An 18,486-nucleotide genomic window follows, 5' to 3' on the forward strand; every position below is an offset into this window, starting at 1 on the left:
AAATAGTGAGCTTTTTCCACTCGAGAAGAAGGCCAGTACTCATAGGAGGAAAAAAAAAAAAAGAACCATCTAGGTGGTGGCTTAGTGGTAAAAACTTGGGACCAAGATGTTTGCTCCCTCTATGATCTCAGGTTCGAGCCCTGTGGTTGCTCATATGATGGCCACTGGAGGCTTACATGGTCGTTAACTTCAGGGTCCGTGAGATTAGTCGAGGTACGCGCAAGCTGACCCGGACACCCACATTAAACTAAAAAAAAAAAGTACACAAACCGAAGGAGTAAAATACCAAAATTATCATAAATAATCACAACACCAGCATCAATATATATTATATTGCCTGTACTATCTGAGAAGAAAAAAAGTTCTTCCTTCTTTTGTATGTGACTGTCTATGTTAACTCTAATTAAGGCATAATTACATCAACTAAAAAGGATACATAATTAATTACTGCCTTTGCAAATTGGAAGTTTAAGGAATTAATAAACTTAGTACCTCACTTAACATTCATGCTTCCATTTGCTTAACAAATTTTAAGTTAGAAACTCTATTTTATAATAAAAAAAGAAAAGAAAAAACTTTTTTAGTAAATATTTAAAAGTATATTCATTCAACAAAACCTATTCACAAGCTAGATGCTCTTTGCCGCAAAATTCTCTCCCCTAGGCTTGAACACCTATTACTTCTCCCCTCACCTCCAATGACGTGTCACCATTCCCAACCTCTGATCTTGCCTCTGGTTGACTCGCACCTTGATCAACCCTCTCCTGAATCACACCCAAACCATCGTTACCGCCGCCCTTCTCCTGAACGAACTGAGCCCCTCGACAAACAGGACAAGTCACGTGCATCTCAAGCCACGTGTCAATACACTGCAAATGAAACACGTGATGACATTTTGGTATCATTTTAACAGCCTCTTTCTCCTCAAACTCACCCAAGCAAATAGCACACTCAATCTGGTACTTCACATCACCATGGTAATAAGAGTACACCGGCAGTGAGTTGACAACTTGTGGGTCAAGACCTCGAGTAATTCGTGAGCTGGTAGAAGCCCTGGATGGACGGCTGGATGTACTTGCTGGCCCTGGTGTGCCCGTGCTGCGTTGTCTGTGAGAATTATAGAAATCCTCTGACGACGACGACGACGACGACGACGACGGTGATGGGTTGACGGAGAACTTACGGGTGTAGATAGAAAAGAATCCCATGAAGAAGAGAGCTATTAAGAGAAATAGAATTATTAAGGCTACAGACGGTTCAAACCCTGTGCGTGAATAAAACTGTTGTTGCTGTTGTAGCTGTAAAGTTGTTGTTGGCGGTGGTATGGTGGTTGGTTCTTTGAACGGTGGCGGTGGTATGGTGGAGTTAGAGGTTTGGAAAGTGGGAGTGATGGGGTGTTCGAACGGTGCATCGTTGTATGGTACTTGTAGTTTGCGGTTGTGGGGCTTCATTGCAGGTCAAGAGTTGTATGAATTATGGTAGCGAGAGAGAGAGAGAGAGAAGAGAGAGAGAGACAAATTAACATGGCCAGAAACAGATAGCCATGGATAGTGTATCTATGTGCACGAGATCGAGAAGGGAGAAAGGGGATTCAAACTGTGTTCTTTATGCAATGATTGTTTGGTAAATTAATGTTGAATTTAATGGCCAGGGGATGTGTTAAGGTGATGCAACACCTCGTTGGGGTCCATGTAGAAGAAGATAGGAGTGTCTCAGAGCATCTATCTGCATTTGTTTTGTTCGGTGCGAGTTCCACTGTTTTTGTCTTAAAAATTCTTCAAAACCGGTCTGGTATAGCAACTTGTTTAACTGGCTTTTCAGTTACGTGGTATTAAACCCGATTGAGTCAATCTCGTACAAGATCTGAGTTATGAAAAGAGCAGGTTAACTTTATTTTTTAGTTTAAATTTTTAAAAAATATTATTTAAATTTTTTAAAATATTATTTAAATTTTTTTAAAAAATAATAGATTTTGAACAAATTTTTTCTGAGTAAAGGTTTTTTTTTTTTTCAATGGAGTTGTACCAAATTAACTTCTCTTTATTTATTGCAAAACCTGGAACAAGCTAGGCTTTGATATGAGGTTTAGAATTGATTAGCCGTGCCAGGCGAGGCTATATTTAATAACTAGAGTTTTAATTGTATTTTGAAAGAACGAAAATAAAAGAAAAAAACCCTAACTTTTACAATGTGGGATCAGAACAGACTTCTTCCCTCTTATTTTGATTTGACCTATTTGATTAATTATTTTTATTTCAAAATACATGGTTTTGTACTTTTTTCGAAGAAAATATATTTTTGAGGATATGAACACCTTACTAATTAATAAATTATGTTTTTATGAATAATTGAAAATCTAAAAATAAAGAGTTGAAGTGGGACGAAGATAGTCGGAAAAAAAAAGAGATTGGATATAATCCAAGTTAAAGTTATTAAAAGTATCTAATTGACTTTGAAAAAATATTGTAACTAAACTCAGGGATATTAATTTAATGATGGCTTGTTCCTTTCACTTAAAAAAAATTAACATTAACTTTTAAGGGTATTAAAGATTTTTTACACTACCCATTAGTTATTATTAAATTAACTGATAATATTTTTTTTTCTCATGTATATTGCATAATAAAATTCCTAAAATATTACTGGAAGAAAAAAAAAACCTAGGCTCGAGGAATATTTTCATAATAATTGTTTTTGTTATTATAATATCAGCATAGAAAAAATTTGATATTTGATTAAATATAATAAAATAAAAAATAATTATAAAACATAATGAAAAAGATCAAAATGCTCTTAAAAAGCAAAATTTTAAAAACTAGAGTCAAAGGACTTTTCTGTTTTTTCACAATGATCTTTTCATTATTACTATGTCAGCTTATGAACAATTTAGAATTTGAATATATATATATATATATAAAGGACAAATGTGTATATAATACCGAGAGACACTTGAGCATTTCAGGCAGCGTGTGCGACACCTCCCAGCATTCAAAAATGCCATTCAACCATGCTGTTGAAAGCGTCAATATGTCTTCTTTCATATGGAGTGACTTGTGTCAGTGTTGGTGGTTTAATTTGTTGCCAATGAACTTTTTTCCCTTCATTTTCTCTCTTCTCCCCTGGAAATTGCAGCTTGACCCTCCTTGTTGTTGATATTTCAACTTTAGTCCATATTCTTTTGATTTCTAATTTTTATTCTTGACATTTCTGTAGAAATTTTATTTGTTTTCAATTTCATCCCTTAATCCTAATTTACCAAATATTATATTTTTAATGTGGCCTTTATTCATTTGATTTCTATTTTTTTCCTTGTTGTTTTTTTTAAGTTTTATTGGTTTTTAATTTCATCATTCAATTCAAATTGATGGTATTATGCTTCCTGATTTGATCTTTATTGTTTTGATTTCTAATTTTTTTCTTTGTTTTTGTAAATTTATTATCCTTTTCAATTTCACCCTTCAATCAAAAAATTATTTTTATTATTTATATCAATTTTGATCCTCATTCTTTTGGTTTTTCTGGTGTTTTTGTCAAATTGATTTTTGTTTTCAATTTTACTCTTCAATCAAATATAAAGTTTATTTTGTATTTTAATTTTAATCCTTATTTTTTTAATTGCTATTTTTTATTTTTTTTATATAATTGAAATTCTTCTAAGAATACCATGATCATCAAACTAATAAAGAAGAAATTGTAAGAAACTTTGGTAACTCCTTAATTTGTCGGGAAATTGTGTTCGATGATTGTTGTTAATTGTGTGTCTTTATAACATATGATTTTTAGATGTAATGAATTCTTTAAAAACCATGATTTATAGAAGAAAGAACATGTAGAAATCACTTAGTTTTTAAAAATATTGAGATAATACAAGACTAGATTGATGATGTTCACCCTGCAACCATCATGTGGTTGAGTGTCACTTCAATGTTCGTTCTTTCTCTTTTCTATAATACATTTGGCTGAAACCTCAATTGGATGTTCTAAAACTTAGGCTTGAACAGACACCTTGCAAACCTTATGTTTTTTACTTGAAATCTTAATTTTTTTCACTTTCATCCCTGAATCTTTCAGTGCTGTAATCTAAACCTAAAAATGTATATATAAACAAATATTTAAGTTAAATGATTACAAATTGAAGATAATTGTTAGAAGGTATGGCTTCTAGTATGGTTAGCAAACATCTTAAATATGGATTCACTTATAGAACCAAATTAAGGGAATTCAACCAAATTACAGAAGGGTTGATAGATTAACTAATTAGAGCCAAATTACAATGCATGGAAGTGTTTTTTTTTTTTAATTACTATTTTTGAAATTAAAGCAATTACCAGAAGCACTAGGTTAGAGTAATCTGATTTTAATGTCATAATCTGATCTTACTCAATTTGATTGGAAACGATTTGGATCCAAGATGATCATCCGATGATTGGAGGAGAACCTGGAAGGAAATATTAATCATAAATTCATAATGTACCCCAAGCTACGATCACCATTAATTGCACTAAATGGAAAAAAAAAAAGTATCCATGAGTTCCTGACAACAAAAGGTGTTCTTGATATGTACAAAAGGGAAGATTACAATAAAACCTATTATACAAGTCACAAACTGGGAGTAGCCATTGGTGATCGGGAGAAATAAATTATACAAGAGATGATCAAAGCCAGTTTCCCTAACCAAGATTAACTTATGACAAGGCTCGCCAGGACTTGGACCGCTTAGTCCCATGCGATATATATATAGTTAGGACCAGCCTCGGACCCCTCGGCTATGGCATGTTTTCCAAGCTCTCCAGGCAAAACCAACTTCACTGCTCCTTGAATCTCCCCTGATGACAGTGTTGTTCGTTTCCTGTAGTCTGATAACTTTGCTGCCTCTTCAGCAATCCTCTCAAACATGTCATTGATCAAGCTGTTAATCATACTCATTGCCATTGATGATATCCCAAGATCTGGGTGCACCTGCTTCAGTACCTTAAACACATACCTCTTGTCCAGGACCACTCTCTGTTGTTCCCCTTTTTCTCTTCTTTTTCCTCCCAATCTCCCATTCCCCTTCTTGTGTCTGATCCTTCCTTGCCGCCGTCTTTTTACCTTCTTGGGTCCTAGCTTTTTTCCTTGATCTCCAGCACTAGCCGCATCTTCTTTTGGGTCTTCTTTAGATGGCTCTTCTACTGAACTCCACTTGTTTGTCCTCCTTCCTGATCTCATCTTCCCTTGATGGCTCTTCTTGCTGACCTCGAGAAGCAGCACCTGAAGAAATATCACCTTTGATGAGAACTTTTAAGGGCTCTTCTATTGATGGCCCTTGTACATGTTCTTGAGAATCAGCTATAGCAGCTTCCTTGTCGGGCTTTTCCACTGAAACTTCAATTACTCGGTCTTCTTCCTCGTGTACCTTCTCATCAACAGGAATGGTTCTGAAAGTCTCCATTGCAGGAGTATCAATATCCTCGGTTTCACCATTTTGGTCTTGATCTTGTGTTGATTCTTGATTGTCGTTTTCAATAGCAGCAACTTGTACAGTTTCTTTAACAACTTTCTTTGTAGACCTCAACACAGTTCCCACCACCTCCTTTCCTCGACACTTTGGAGCCATTTTCACACCACCTCCTTTCCTCGACACTTTGGAGCCATTTTCACTCAATTTTTTTGCCTTCACCCTCTCTTGTGCTCCTTATATTCGAGTCTACAAAGTAATTTCATATGTGAAACCGGCTCGAACTAACAGGTTGATTTGAGATCTGGTTACCTGGTAAAATCTGATTAAAAATTTAGTTTCAATTCATTAATTTTTATTTTATTAAAATAATGTTATTTTAATTTTAAAAAAAAATTAACCCAAATAACTCAGTGATGCAGTCAAAACTGAAATCTGAACTTTGAATCAGGTCGGGATGTGAAAATTATGATTTCAACATATTTACTTATGCCTATTGCCTACATATAAAAGTGGTGAGAGTTACCACAGTTGGACATGTGAGAGGGACAAGTGTCAGTTACCTTAGCATTGAAAGGCTACGTGGGGTAAAAGTAGCAAAGCATGCTCAGATTTGCCTGAATTTTCCACTGTTATTTGTATCCTTTACATGCACCGTCTATGATGTTCTAATCCTATCAAAGGGGTAATCAACAAAAACTTCCCCTGAAGGTACTGACATAATCCTCTGTTTTCTGCAATGATATGGGACCTTGAGTCAAACATTTTCTCACAGAAATATCCCAATAAGAGATAGATTATTTCATATAGTTATGAACTTTTCTACTTGATTGTGAATTTTTTAATTTTTTTTTTATAATCAAGTATTTACTACATCATTGTTTACGCTATGTTGCGTGTCGCAGAATGACATCGAACAACGCTACTGAAAATGCCTCCCGAGAGAAGTTGTTAGGAAAAAAAAAGTTTTAAGTTTAATCATAAAATTATTATTATAAGATTCAGGAGTAGCCACCTAGTATTCTGGTTATTAGAAAACCTATGATCTGCCAGAGTCTGAATAAGGGATTGGTTGTGCAAGGAGAAGACACATCCCCCCAGTGTACCTTACCTGAGGTAAGCTACAATATTGTTGTTTGATTGTTTTTTTAAGTCAAGTTTCTATTCGTTGATCTTTTTCTGAGATCTAAGGCAGGTCTCCCTTCGTGAGAGAGTCTCTATCTTGTTGGACTAAATCCGAACCATTATAAGGTCTAAATTTTAACATGACATTTATTTTGCACTTTGTATCTTTAATACATAAGGGTGTACTCTACTATGTAGTTTTACACCCTTAAATATTAAAGTTTACATCTAAACCTTAATATAAAACGAACAAAATGATTGGTAAAGGGTTTTTGACATTTTGGCCGAATCCTAATGAATAATCACAAACTAGTTATGATATTCATTTTTGCATTTTAAACATGAGAAATATGTAATTTTTTTTATGAAAACATGCTTGGAAAACTTTTAAGATTTAGCCATATGCACGAAAATAAAATATTTATATTTTTGAAAGAGAAAATTAATTTAAAAAATTTGAGACTTTTCTTTTGGAATTTTCAAAAATTTTTTAGAAAGGTTTCGGAGAAAACCAGGTATTTTAATACCAGATCTGTATCTTACAGTATAAATATACAACCCGATATTGTGCAAAATTATTGAAAAAAAACATGTGAGAAAATCACAATTTTTTTGAAAGGATTTTTGATTTTTTTTGGAATTTTTTTTCATTATTTTTATTACCGCTGCTATTATTATTATATAAATTGGAATAGACCAAAATAGGTCTAGCTTAACCCAGTCCGGTTAGGCCGACTGGTGGCTTAACAAACCCTCTTTTTTTTTTCAGGTGGGCTAGACCAGTCCTAGCCATCTGGGCTGGGCTGAAACGGTTCCAGCCCACCTTATCGGTTAATTATTTTGCAGAACGTAAACTTGGTTCATGTTTTGTATGCAACTAAGAAGTTGCAGATTGTAGGGTAAAGTGAGGGGAGAAAAAGTAAGGTCACTTGGCTTGGAGGGGATGGGCCTACCGTCACTGGTCTAGGGTGAGGTGGGTATAAGTGGTAGTGGCTCAAGGTGGAGCTGGAGGAAGAAACAACAACTATCATGGTGTAGAAAGGCCGATGAAGAAGAAGAAGAAGTTAACGATGATGGTGGTGGTTGTCACTGTTACCAGTGAGCAGATTGGGTTGGTGGAGAAGGTTGGGCCACTCTTGGTCATAGCGATACTGAGATGGAAGTGGATGAAAAGGCGGCAGAGAGAGAGAAAGAAGAGAGAGAATTGTCTGTTAGGGAAGGAAAAACCGGGGGAGGCTGATTTTTGGCCAACTTTGGACTAGAATCTCTCCTCCCTCAAGCCATGAAATGTACCCCTATTTATAGAGGGTGGAAGAGGGATATTTTTTCTTTAATGGTGCCAAATCTTGACCCTTAATTCAACCCGAAAGGATTCCAACCGTTGGTTTAAAGTGGTTATCATGGGCTGTCAGATTTGTTGCAGGAAATGGTTGGTCGGATTGGTTACTTTGGGGCGGTGTCACAGCTGCTGTGGCGTCCATCGGTTAAAACAAACCACACTAGGGTGTAGTTAGAAGTTAGACCATCGTTTGTATGTAAGTTTTGTCAAATTTGATGGAGAGATGAAGCATTAAATGTCTTGGGAAGGTGACCACTTGAGCATCTTTTCGGGTGAAAACCTGACGAAAAAGATGAATAGCTAACCTAAAATTGTGCTGTTTTGGTAAAGTTCATTTTAATCCTTCGATTTATGATTTCTCTTAATTACATCCCTGATTGGTCTCAAACTTTCAATTTTGTTCAATTTTGCCCTTGAAGAATTTTAATTTCAGCCCCAAATTTCAACGTCTTTTTTATTTTGGTTCTTGGTCTTGGTTTTATACAATTTGATCCTCAATTAATCATTAAACTTTCAATTTTCTTCAATTTCACCCTTGATTTCAACCAATTGGGTCCCTAGAGTTCAATTTAGCCCTTAATTGACCTCAAAACTTTGATTTTCTTGCAATTTTATCCCTGATTTCAATCAATTGACTTAGTAAAAATTAAATTTAGTCTCCTAACATTTCAGTCTTCTTAATTAAGCCCAAATTGGGTTCTCAAACTTAATGTTTCACCAATTAAGCCCGTAATAAAATTAATTTGACCAATTTAAAGTATAATTAAGTCCTTACACCTAATTACATCCTTCAATTGGATCCAAATTAATTCCCAAACATAATTAAACTTTAATTTGGCCCATGATTAAGTCAAATTGGCCTATTAAAATCAAATTATATCCTTAGGCTTAATTTTTGTGCAAATTCATCCAATAATCATGTTACTTGACCTTGAATTTGTATTGTTTCTCTAATTTTGGGTAAAATAGGATGCAATTAGGCTCCTGATTCCATCCAAAATTGCAGATTAATTTTTTTCTACATGTGAAATTCTCCTAGCTTGCTTTTGCCAAAATATCAGTCTTTATTTTATTATTTTTATTTTGGAAAGAAAGAAGATGAATTTAGAGAATAACTCAAAAATGAGTTGTCACATTGTTGATCAAATTATTATTTTTTCGTAACAAAATATTAGGTGTTGTTAATGTATTTTTGAGCAGAAAAAAATTTAAACTATATGATGAATGACTTGATGTGAGCTAGTCGACCTGACATGTCCAAAAACAATCCGAACGACCGATAAAAATATAGTTTAATTAAAAAAAATCAAGACATTTGTCAAACCACTAACCAAGTCTTGAGACTTTGACAATCCTATAGAAAACAAATAATTTTTTTTTATTGAACTCAATTTTTGATTAACTCAATGTTAAGGATGAAGTTGAAAATAAAATTCAATAAAGAAAATGAGTCGAGTCAACCTGAGTCAACCTGTCAAACCTAAATCATGAGATCAGAATAACTCTATAGAAATCAAATCAAAATAAATTATGAAGTTGAATTCCCAATCAGCCAAATGATGAAATTAAAAAAAGATCAATTAAAAAGGATACAAGAAACCACCCGAGTCATGAGACCGGGATAACCTCATAGAATACAAACCAAAACAAATTATAAAGCTTGATTCTTGATCAATCTAATATTGAAGGATAAAATTGAAAAAAAATCAACAAAAAAAAGGAATAAAAAACCCCCAAGTCAATCAGCCTAACCTGCGACTCAAGTCATAAGATAGTGATAATCTCATAGAAAGGAAATAAAAAAGTTATGAAGCTCAATTCCTCATCAACCCAATGTCAAAGGATTAAAATAAAAAAAGTATAAAAAATGACTCGAATCAATCTAAGTTAAACTGTCAAACCTGAATCAGGAAACCAGGATAACTATGTAAAAAGAAAATAAAAAAAATTATGAAGTTTAACTCCCAATTAACCCAATGTTGAATGATGAAATTGAAAAGAAAATCAAATAAAAAAAGGACACAAAATTGACTCGAGTTAATCTGGGTTAAACTGCCAAACCCGAATCAAGAAACCATGATAACTCCATAGAAGAAAAAAAAAAATATAAAGTCCATTTTTCATTCAACCCAATATTTAATGATGAAATTATAAAAAAATTCAATTATAAAAGAACAAAAAAAACTTGATTCAACCTAACTAACCCACAAAATTGGCTATATGAGTTATGAAATTATGATAGCACAAACAAATTATAAAGTTTAATACTCAGTAAATTCAATGTTGAATGATAAATTGTTTTTAAAAAAATCTTTTAAAAAATCTAAAAAATGTTAAGGATCTAAGTAAAAAAAACCTTGACATTTTTAATGTATATTAATATTATTTTCTATTAATTAGATATTGACGTTCTACTTAAATTGATATGCTTGAATATCACATAAATTTATTATTTTATTTCTAACTGAGTGCATGTCCTTTTTTTTGTACGTATTGTTTTTTTTATTTGAATGTCTACATATGCACATGTTAAAGTAAAAACACTCTATAATGGTAATAAAATAAAATAAAATTATGAAATTAGTAATAAAAATAATGATGGTAATGGTAATTATTATAATAACATCAATGCTGGTTATAGTGATATTATTTATTGTATTACGAGGCGGGCACGGAATCGAAACCCACAATAAGGAGTGTTACAATTAAATTTATTGTTATTAAATTTTATTTATTTATTTATTTTAATATACTAATATTAAAAAAATAAATTTTATATCACTCCCTCTTCTTCTCTCTTTTGACATCAATGTAATTCTTCCACCCTTGCTGACCTATGATTATAGGGGTTCTGTAAAGTGAGTGAGAGGAGTTCCTAGTTTTGCAGATTCAACATCACTTGATCCAATAAGAGCAAGATAATATCTTGAAGAAATTACTATGCATTGAAGGATATTGAGTAGTAAGAGTTAAGGCTTTGTTTAAAATAAAAAATAATTATTGAACTCAATTTTCGATTAGCCCAATGTTAAGAATGGAGTTGAAAATAAAATTCAACTAAAAAAATAAGCTGAATCAACTTAAATTAATCTGTCAAACCTAAGTTATGAGATTGAAATAATTTCATAGAAATCAAATCAAAATAAATTATGAAGTTCAATTCCCAATCAATCCAAAGATAAAATTAATTAATAAATAAATAATTTAAAAAGGACACAAGAAACCACTCGAGTCATGAGACCAGAATACAAACCCAAACAAATTTTAAAGCTTGATTCTTGATCAATCAAATATTGAATAATAAAATTGAAAAAAATTCAACTAAAAAAAAATAAAAAAACTCAAGTCAATCAGCCTAACTCGCGACTCGAGTCATAAAATAATGATAACCTCATAGAAAGAAATAAAGAAAAAAGTTATGAAGTTGAATTCCTAATCAACCTAATATTGAAGGATTAAATTGAAAAAAAAAATCAAATAAAAAATGACAAAAAAATAACTCGAGTCAATCTGAGTTAAACCGCCAAACCTGGATAACTCTGTAGAAAGCAAATAAAAAAATTATGAAGCTCAATTCTCAATTAACCCAATGTTGAATGATAAAATTGAAAAAGAAAATTAAATAAAAAAGAACAAAAAAATAAATCGAGCCAATCTAGGTTAATTTGTCAAACCCGTATAAGGAAACCATGATAACTCCATAGAAAAAAAAAAAGTCCAATTTCTATTCAACCCAATGTTAAATGATGAAATTGAAAAAGAAAATCAAATAAAAAGGGAAAAAAAATAACTCGAGCCAATCTGGTTTAAACTACCAAACCCAAATCAAGAAACTATGATAACTTCATAGAAAAAAATAAAAAAATATATAAAGTCTAATTTCCAATCAACACAATGTTGAATGATGAAATTGAAATAAAATATTCAATTAAAAAAGAACAAAAAAAAAACTTGATTCAACCTAGCTAACCCGCAAAACTCGCGATATGAGTTATGAAATTTTGATAACCCTATAAGAAGTAAATCAAAACAAATTATAAAGTTTAATACACAATTGATGGGTCATGGTTTTCTAAAAACCTCCCACGTTTAAAGGCCATCATCACACAAAAGTCATAACCCAAAATGAGGTTATGTTTTCTCCACGCCCAATCTTGTATTGGGCCGAAGTACACCCGCGCCCAACTCTAAGTTGGGCCATGACGCGTCCACGCCAACTTCTCTTGGGTTCAGCCTATAGTTGAACCCAACTACAACTAGGTTCAGCGTATAAGCTGAACCCAAATACACTTGGGTTCATCGTACAACTGAACGCAACTCCTCTTGAGTTCAGTCTATAATTGAACCTAACAACAACTAGGGTTCAGCGTATAAGCTGAACCCAAATACACTTGGGTTCATCGTACAACTGAACGCAACTCCTCTTGAGTTCAGTCTATAATTGAACCTAACAACAACTAGGTTCAGCATACAACAAAACTCAACTCCTCTTGGATTCAACCTACAGCTGAACCCAACCATACTTGGGTTCAGCGTACAAACTGAACCCAAATACACCTGGGTTCAGCATATAACTGAATCCAATTCCTCTTGGTATAGCTAAAAAGTAACCCCACTCTAAACCTCCCTTACTCTGAGTCTGGGTTAGTGATTATGATACCCATCACATCCCATTAATTACGAACAAGTAGTCCATGCTTATATTAATGAGATGTGATGGCACGAACAATAAAATAACATTATTTTACTATTACGAGATTACATCTCTACTCCTCACATATCGTATGAAGTAAGTTAAGATAGGTAATATAAAAGGAAGCTTGAGTATATAGAAAAAAGGTTCGAAACCTTATTCTTTTAGACATAAACACATTCTTTATTTTCTTCCATTACATCTACATCTTCCTTTTCTTCTCCTTCTATAACTTCATAAAGGCTCATTCATACCTTTATTAATTTCTTTTTATCACACAAAAAATCTTGTGCTAACTTGATCTTCGGAGGGTCCCCCAACAATACCCTCTAGGGGTCTCTAAGGGACTATGTGCAGGTATTTATTTAAGAGAAGATTTACAACCCCTGAAGATATCCATTAAAGAGAAAGTCGAAATAGTATTAAAGTGAAGGTTATAGAACACATTATGAATGATCTATAAGGGTCTTTAGAAATAATTCCTTCCAGAATATTTCCTGTGATTTTTGTAGCCTCATCAATAGTAAATCAATGTTGAATGATAAATTATCTAAAAAAAAATCTAAAATAAATCTAAAAATTATTAACGATCAAAGTAAAAAAGACCTTGACTTTTTTAATGTATATTAATATTATTTCCTATTAATTAGATATTGACGTTCTTGTTAAATTGATATGCTTGAATGTCACATAAATTTATTATTTTATTTCTAATTGAGTGCATGTCCTCTTTTTTTTGTACGTATTGTTTTTTTATTTGAATGTCTACATATGCACATGTTAAAGTAAAAACACTCTATAATGGTAATAAAATAAAAAAATAGTGAAATTAGTAATAAAAATAATGATAGTAGTGGTAATTATTATAATAAAATCGATGCTGGTTTATAATACTGATAGTATTTATTGTATTACTAGGCGGGTACGCTGGTTATAGTAATAGAAATATATATTTCGATTAAATTTATTGTTATTAAATTTTAATTTTTTAATTATTTTAATATATTAATATTAAAAAATAGAAAAAATATATTTTATATCACTGACAGAATAACCATGGCATTGAACCAGTCAGTAGTGCGCAATCAAAAAGTACGCATCCAATTATAGGCAGGCATATATTTTTGTATTTGTGGCCTGCTCCCTCCTTTCCAGTTCGGACTGCACCCCCGGGAGATATTCTTAGTCAGCGGTCCGGTCGAGTGGCAACAACTTAGCCATGTTCGAACATGCCTGGCACACAGATCTCCTCTGGAGCAGCAGGTCGAGAACAAACACGCGGCGCTTCCTGGCTCAGGCACACAGATTTACTCTGGAGCAGCAGGTCGTAATGCCCCTCGACAGCAACATTCAAGCATTCAAGCTCTTGACATTAATAAATATAGACAATACCTTTAGGTGAAGGAATCCAGCTTCCTACACCTCCACATCCACATCCACATTTGATCATCTCCCTCTTCTTCTCTCTTTAGACATCAATATAATTCTTCCACCCTTGCTGACTTATGATTATAGGGGTTCTGTAAAGTGAGTGAGAGAGGACTTCCTAGTTTTGCAGATTCAACATCCACTTCATCCAAGAGCAAGATAATATCTTGAAGAAATTACTATGCTTCGAAGGATATTGAGTAGAAAGAGTTAAGGCTTTGTTTATTTATATATATCGTGCGGTGTGGTTCACCTAATTTTGATTTCGAAAAACTATAATTTATAGCTTTTTTTTTGGCAAACCAAAACTGAAAAAGCCACCGCACAATGCCAAATGCACACCGAAGCTTCATTCTCTTGGCTGGCATGACCTTCGATCTTCATCAGGAAAATACATAACGTCCATGCTGCAGTTCTTAGTTCTCTCTGTCTTCCTTTTTGCCTTTTCGTTTGCACTTATCCGGGAAAAAAAAAAAAGCATTGCTGAACAAAACAAATTAACACGCAATTTTGTTCTGAAAGAAACATGAAGATCGTACTGTACTACGAGAGTAACTAATTAAAGAGAGAAAAAATTACTGTTTTAATGACAAGATGATCATTAATTAAACAGTGACTGATATTTTATTTATATCACATCATGGGCGATTCATTCTTATCTCGATGAGATCCCATGTATTATGTATATAATTAGGTATTTTTGGCTAGATACGCAGTACTTATAATTCATTCATGAAAATTTGGAAAATCTGGCAACATAATATATACACATATATGAGGAGATTTAAGACAGTACAGAATTAAAATCTTAATTAATAACTTCTGCATCTTCTTTTCATGGGACGAGATTGATTGACACGACTAGGTACCTCAAAGCTTGATCGAAAAAACGATTCTACCTCATCTTTGTTTGTAGTATCGAAAAACTCTGGAATTTTTCTCTTATGCGCAAAAACTTGCACCTTCTTTCTTGGTGTTGGTGGGCAACTTCGAATGGTCGGTATCTTGTGGTCACTAGAGGTTGGTGTTCTGCACTCTTCTTGATCATCAACAGCCTGGTCAATAGAGGGTGGTGTTGGCGGGCAGCTTTGAATGGTTGGTATCTTGTGGTCACTAGAGGCTGGCACTGTTCGGCACTCTTCTTGATCATCAACAGCCTGAAGCCCGAGCTCCCCCTCTCCTTGTTCATGACCTTGTGGTGCAGATTGTAGAAGCTTTGGTAGATCTCTCTGGTTTATGTGATCTTCTGACATGGGAGTGTATCGAAACTTGCAACGGAAGAAGTTTGGAGAGAGAGACTTCACAAGTCTTTTGACAATTTGTATTGTTGAAGGGATATTTCCTTCTTATCTTTCGAAAATTAATTATATATTACATGTCTACTACAATTTGCACCCCCTTCTTTTGTATTTACTCGTTGTTTCTTACACTCTCTGTCGTGGCTTTTTTTTACTGGCTATCTATCTTTACATGGCTTGGAAAAGCACAAGAATTAACGATAGTTCAATTACCCTAACTAACAATCAAGGTTCCATTTGTTTGTCCGAAATCGGATTCTTTTTAAAATGAATCTCATAAAAAACGTATTCTAGGAAAATAGATTATTTCCCAACACTTGATTATAAAAAATGAGTAGGAAGATATTTTTTTTATGATATTTAATATAAATTGAAAAATTAATAACTAAAATATTCTATAAAATTAGTATGATATAACAAGTTGAATTTCATAACATATTTTCTATCAATTTTATATAAATTAAAATATTTTAAATATAAATTATATACATTAATATATTAAATCAATATGATGTTTACATATTATATATTGATATATCCTAATATATAATTTTCTTAAATATTATACACGGATACACACTTTTTACAATATTAGAAAATTAAAAAATATTGATGGAATATTTTATCAGTGTTTAGGCTAAATTCTTTTAGTATTTTGCATTGCCGATGGAAACACATTGTTGAACAATATCTCGTTAGGGTATTTATTTTCTTCAGCAATACAAAATACTGACAAAATATTCTCATAAAAAAAAAACTTTCCCACCATTTTTCATCGAAAACTCCATCGACAATGAAATCACTAATAGAAAGTTTTTGTTGCCAATTCCATCGGTGTTTTCAATTTTTTTTTTTTTTTACTCTTGTTAGTGTTACAATCCTCAAGCCTAAAATTCTCATTTAAACACACAACAATAACAACCACTACAATAAATCAATAAATCACAACCACAATTCACAATAAACCACAGCCATAATAAACCACAACAAAAACACATATTGAGAACAAAATGTACTATATAAAACATTTAAATAGCTCACAACAATATGATAAACAATATTCTATACACAATGAATTTTTAAACAAATGTATATATGAACAACACATTAAAATTCCTAAGATCTTAAACCAAAAGGTCTAGGAGGGGAAGGAAAAGGTCCAGGAGGGAGAGGAAAAGGTAAACTTATATGCACTCATATGAGCCCAATATATCCTAGTTTTTTGTTTGAGTTCTACTCTCATTTCTATCCTTATTTCTTCTATGAGATCTTTTATCATTCATGCTCTAATAAATATTCTGCATCTCAACAAACAATTGTTTCTAAATCTTTTTTTGAACAAGTTCATCAAAGTTCTGCAAAGCATTGTTTAGGCTAAAATATGGTGTGCCTACAATTGAAATAGTCCGACACGCCTTCATTTCTCAAGCAGATGGCATAGGCATACCATAAACCTTATTCCTACCAGGTCTATGAATTTTAGCAGCCTCCAATCACAGCTGAGGGTCATGAGGATGATGGGTTGAAGTGTCTTCGCTAAATTTCGTAGTCATGTTGGCATTATATGTCTCCTCTAAAACTAAACAAAAAGAAGTCAAATTGCTAAATTCAATTACATTTCATATTATTCATGTAAATAAACATTATCAAGGCAATGATACCTAATAAAAGACTTACAACAAACATTTTCGCTCTTGTATCGATAAAGTTTTTCTCTATTTCCCCTATCCCGTTTTCTTTATAAGAGTTTCCTCATATAACTCTATTGGAGTTCGCGCCTAAGTTGTTTTTCCTATAAATTAAATAGTTTGTTAAAAGTCTCACAAATAAACACTTAATTAAAACTTAAAGAAAAATAATAAAATACATAACAATGAGCTCTTGCTAGGCGTTTGGTATGGTTGACAAACATATGCTCTTCTTAGATGTGTTTGCTCATTGAACCATAAGTTTCTTTATTTTTGTTTTGTGTACTGGATCATGAGCATTTTCTAAAACTATTTGATTCCATAAATTGTTGAAACAATACCTAATTACTCTATGTGACATGTCTTAGTTTATATCTTTTCTACTTTTCAATATCATTAGAGCTAACTTTCCTAATTGATTATTTATGAGAATTGTACAATAGATCATGCAACCTGTTATTGAAATTTGTTAAACAAAAAGAAGATAAGAAAATAAAAGAATATGAGTTTACAATAATATAATATTAGTTTATTTAAACTTACCTAGTTGTATTGTGGTTTTCACAAACTCTTATGACAAGCATCTCGTTACTCTTGCACCACTATTTTTTTTTCTTAATTGATTTCATACATTAGTTAATTTTCAAATTTGAAAAACAAGTAACTCAAAGTAAAGATTATTTAGTCACCCAACCTGTTAATGTCAACCGACTTCTATCTAGTAGCATTAGCTTCCTTGTCTTGGTTCTAATTCTTGTCAAGCTTCGCTCCACTAAGAAAACCCTCATATTTTTATTGTAACTCATTAATGCTTTAAGTTAATTTATTAAAATCTCTTTGTAGCATTTGTAGTTTGCTTGTATATTTAAGTGTTAAACTTGTTTTATAATGATAACTTTGTTGTATTAATGTATAATTTGTATTTTAAGGTTTGTTTGGGATTTGGAGAAATAGATTTAATTTGTCACTTGATGAAATTGAGTGTGATTTTGTAACTTAGGTGCATTAGAATTAAAGAAATGACGAGTAATTTAATATGTACCAATTATTATTTTTTGTCAAATTTATGATTAAGTTAAAAATTTAGGGATATTTGATTTTTTATGAATTGATAATAATTAGGGTATTATTTATTGATGATAATAATATATAATTAAACTGAGTTACCCTTTGATATTGGTATATACCAATGTGTTTGTTTTGGATGAAATATTATTTGCTTTAGTTAGTTTTAAGTTTTGAAGGGTATGTGTAAATTTGTGTAATTACAAGAATGAAGGAGTCAATTGAGTTTGTATGTAAGTTGTTCAATGACTTGCAAGGAAGTATAATATGCAATGTGATTTGATCAATATGGCTAACCAGGCTAACCTGAGGGAATTCTAGGACCATTTAGTAATGTTATTTGCATCTCTTTTTCTTCAATAATGTTAAATTTTTCTTAATTTGCCTATTATAATTACTTTATTTTATGTTTT

General features: G+C 32.3%; 1 protein-coding gene and 1 pseudogene across 1 annotated transcript; both read right to left on the minus strand.

Annotated features, from left to right (window-relative positions):
* Window positions 1-476: 476 nt before the first annotated feature.
* On the minus strand, window positions 477-1,742 carry LOC7486669 (RING-H2 finger protein ATL57). Its single transcript, XM_024581313.2, has one exon. It carries the CDS (start codon window positions 1,449-1,451, stop codon window positions 660-662), a length of 792 nt encoding a protein of 263 aa, XP_024437081.1. The 5' UTR covers window positions 1,452-1,742; the 3' UTR covers window positions 477-659.
* Window positions 1,743-4,631: 2,889 nt separating this feature from the next.
* Window positions 4,632-5,626, minus strand: LOC7486668 (histone H2B.2-like; annotated as a pseudogene).
* Between the last annotated feature and the right edge of the window lie 12,860 nt (window positions 5,627-18,486).

This window comes from Populus trichocarpa, chromosome 1, assembly GCF_000002775.5.
Source record: "Populus trichocarpa isolate Nisqually-1 chromosome 1, P.trichocarpa_v4.1, whole genome shotgun sequence".
NCBI lineage: Eukaryota > Viridiplantae > Streptophyta > Magnoliopsida > Malpighiales > Salicaceae > Populus > Populus trichocarpa.

What these genes read in the sequence shown, in the direction of transcription:
- LOC7486669 (XM_024581313.2), bottom strand. Translation starts at nt 1,451, where the DNA reads ATGAAGCCCCACAACCGCAAACTACAAGTACCATACAACGATGCACCG.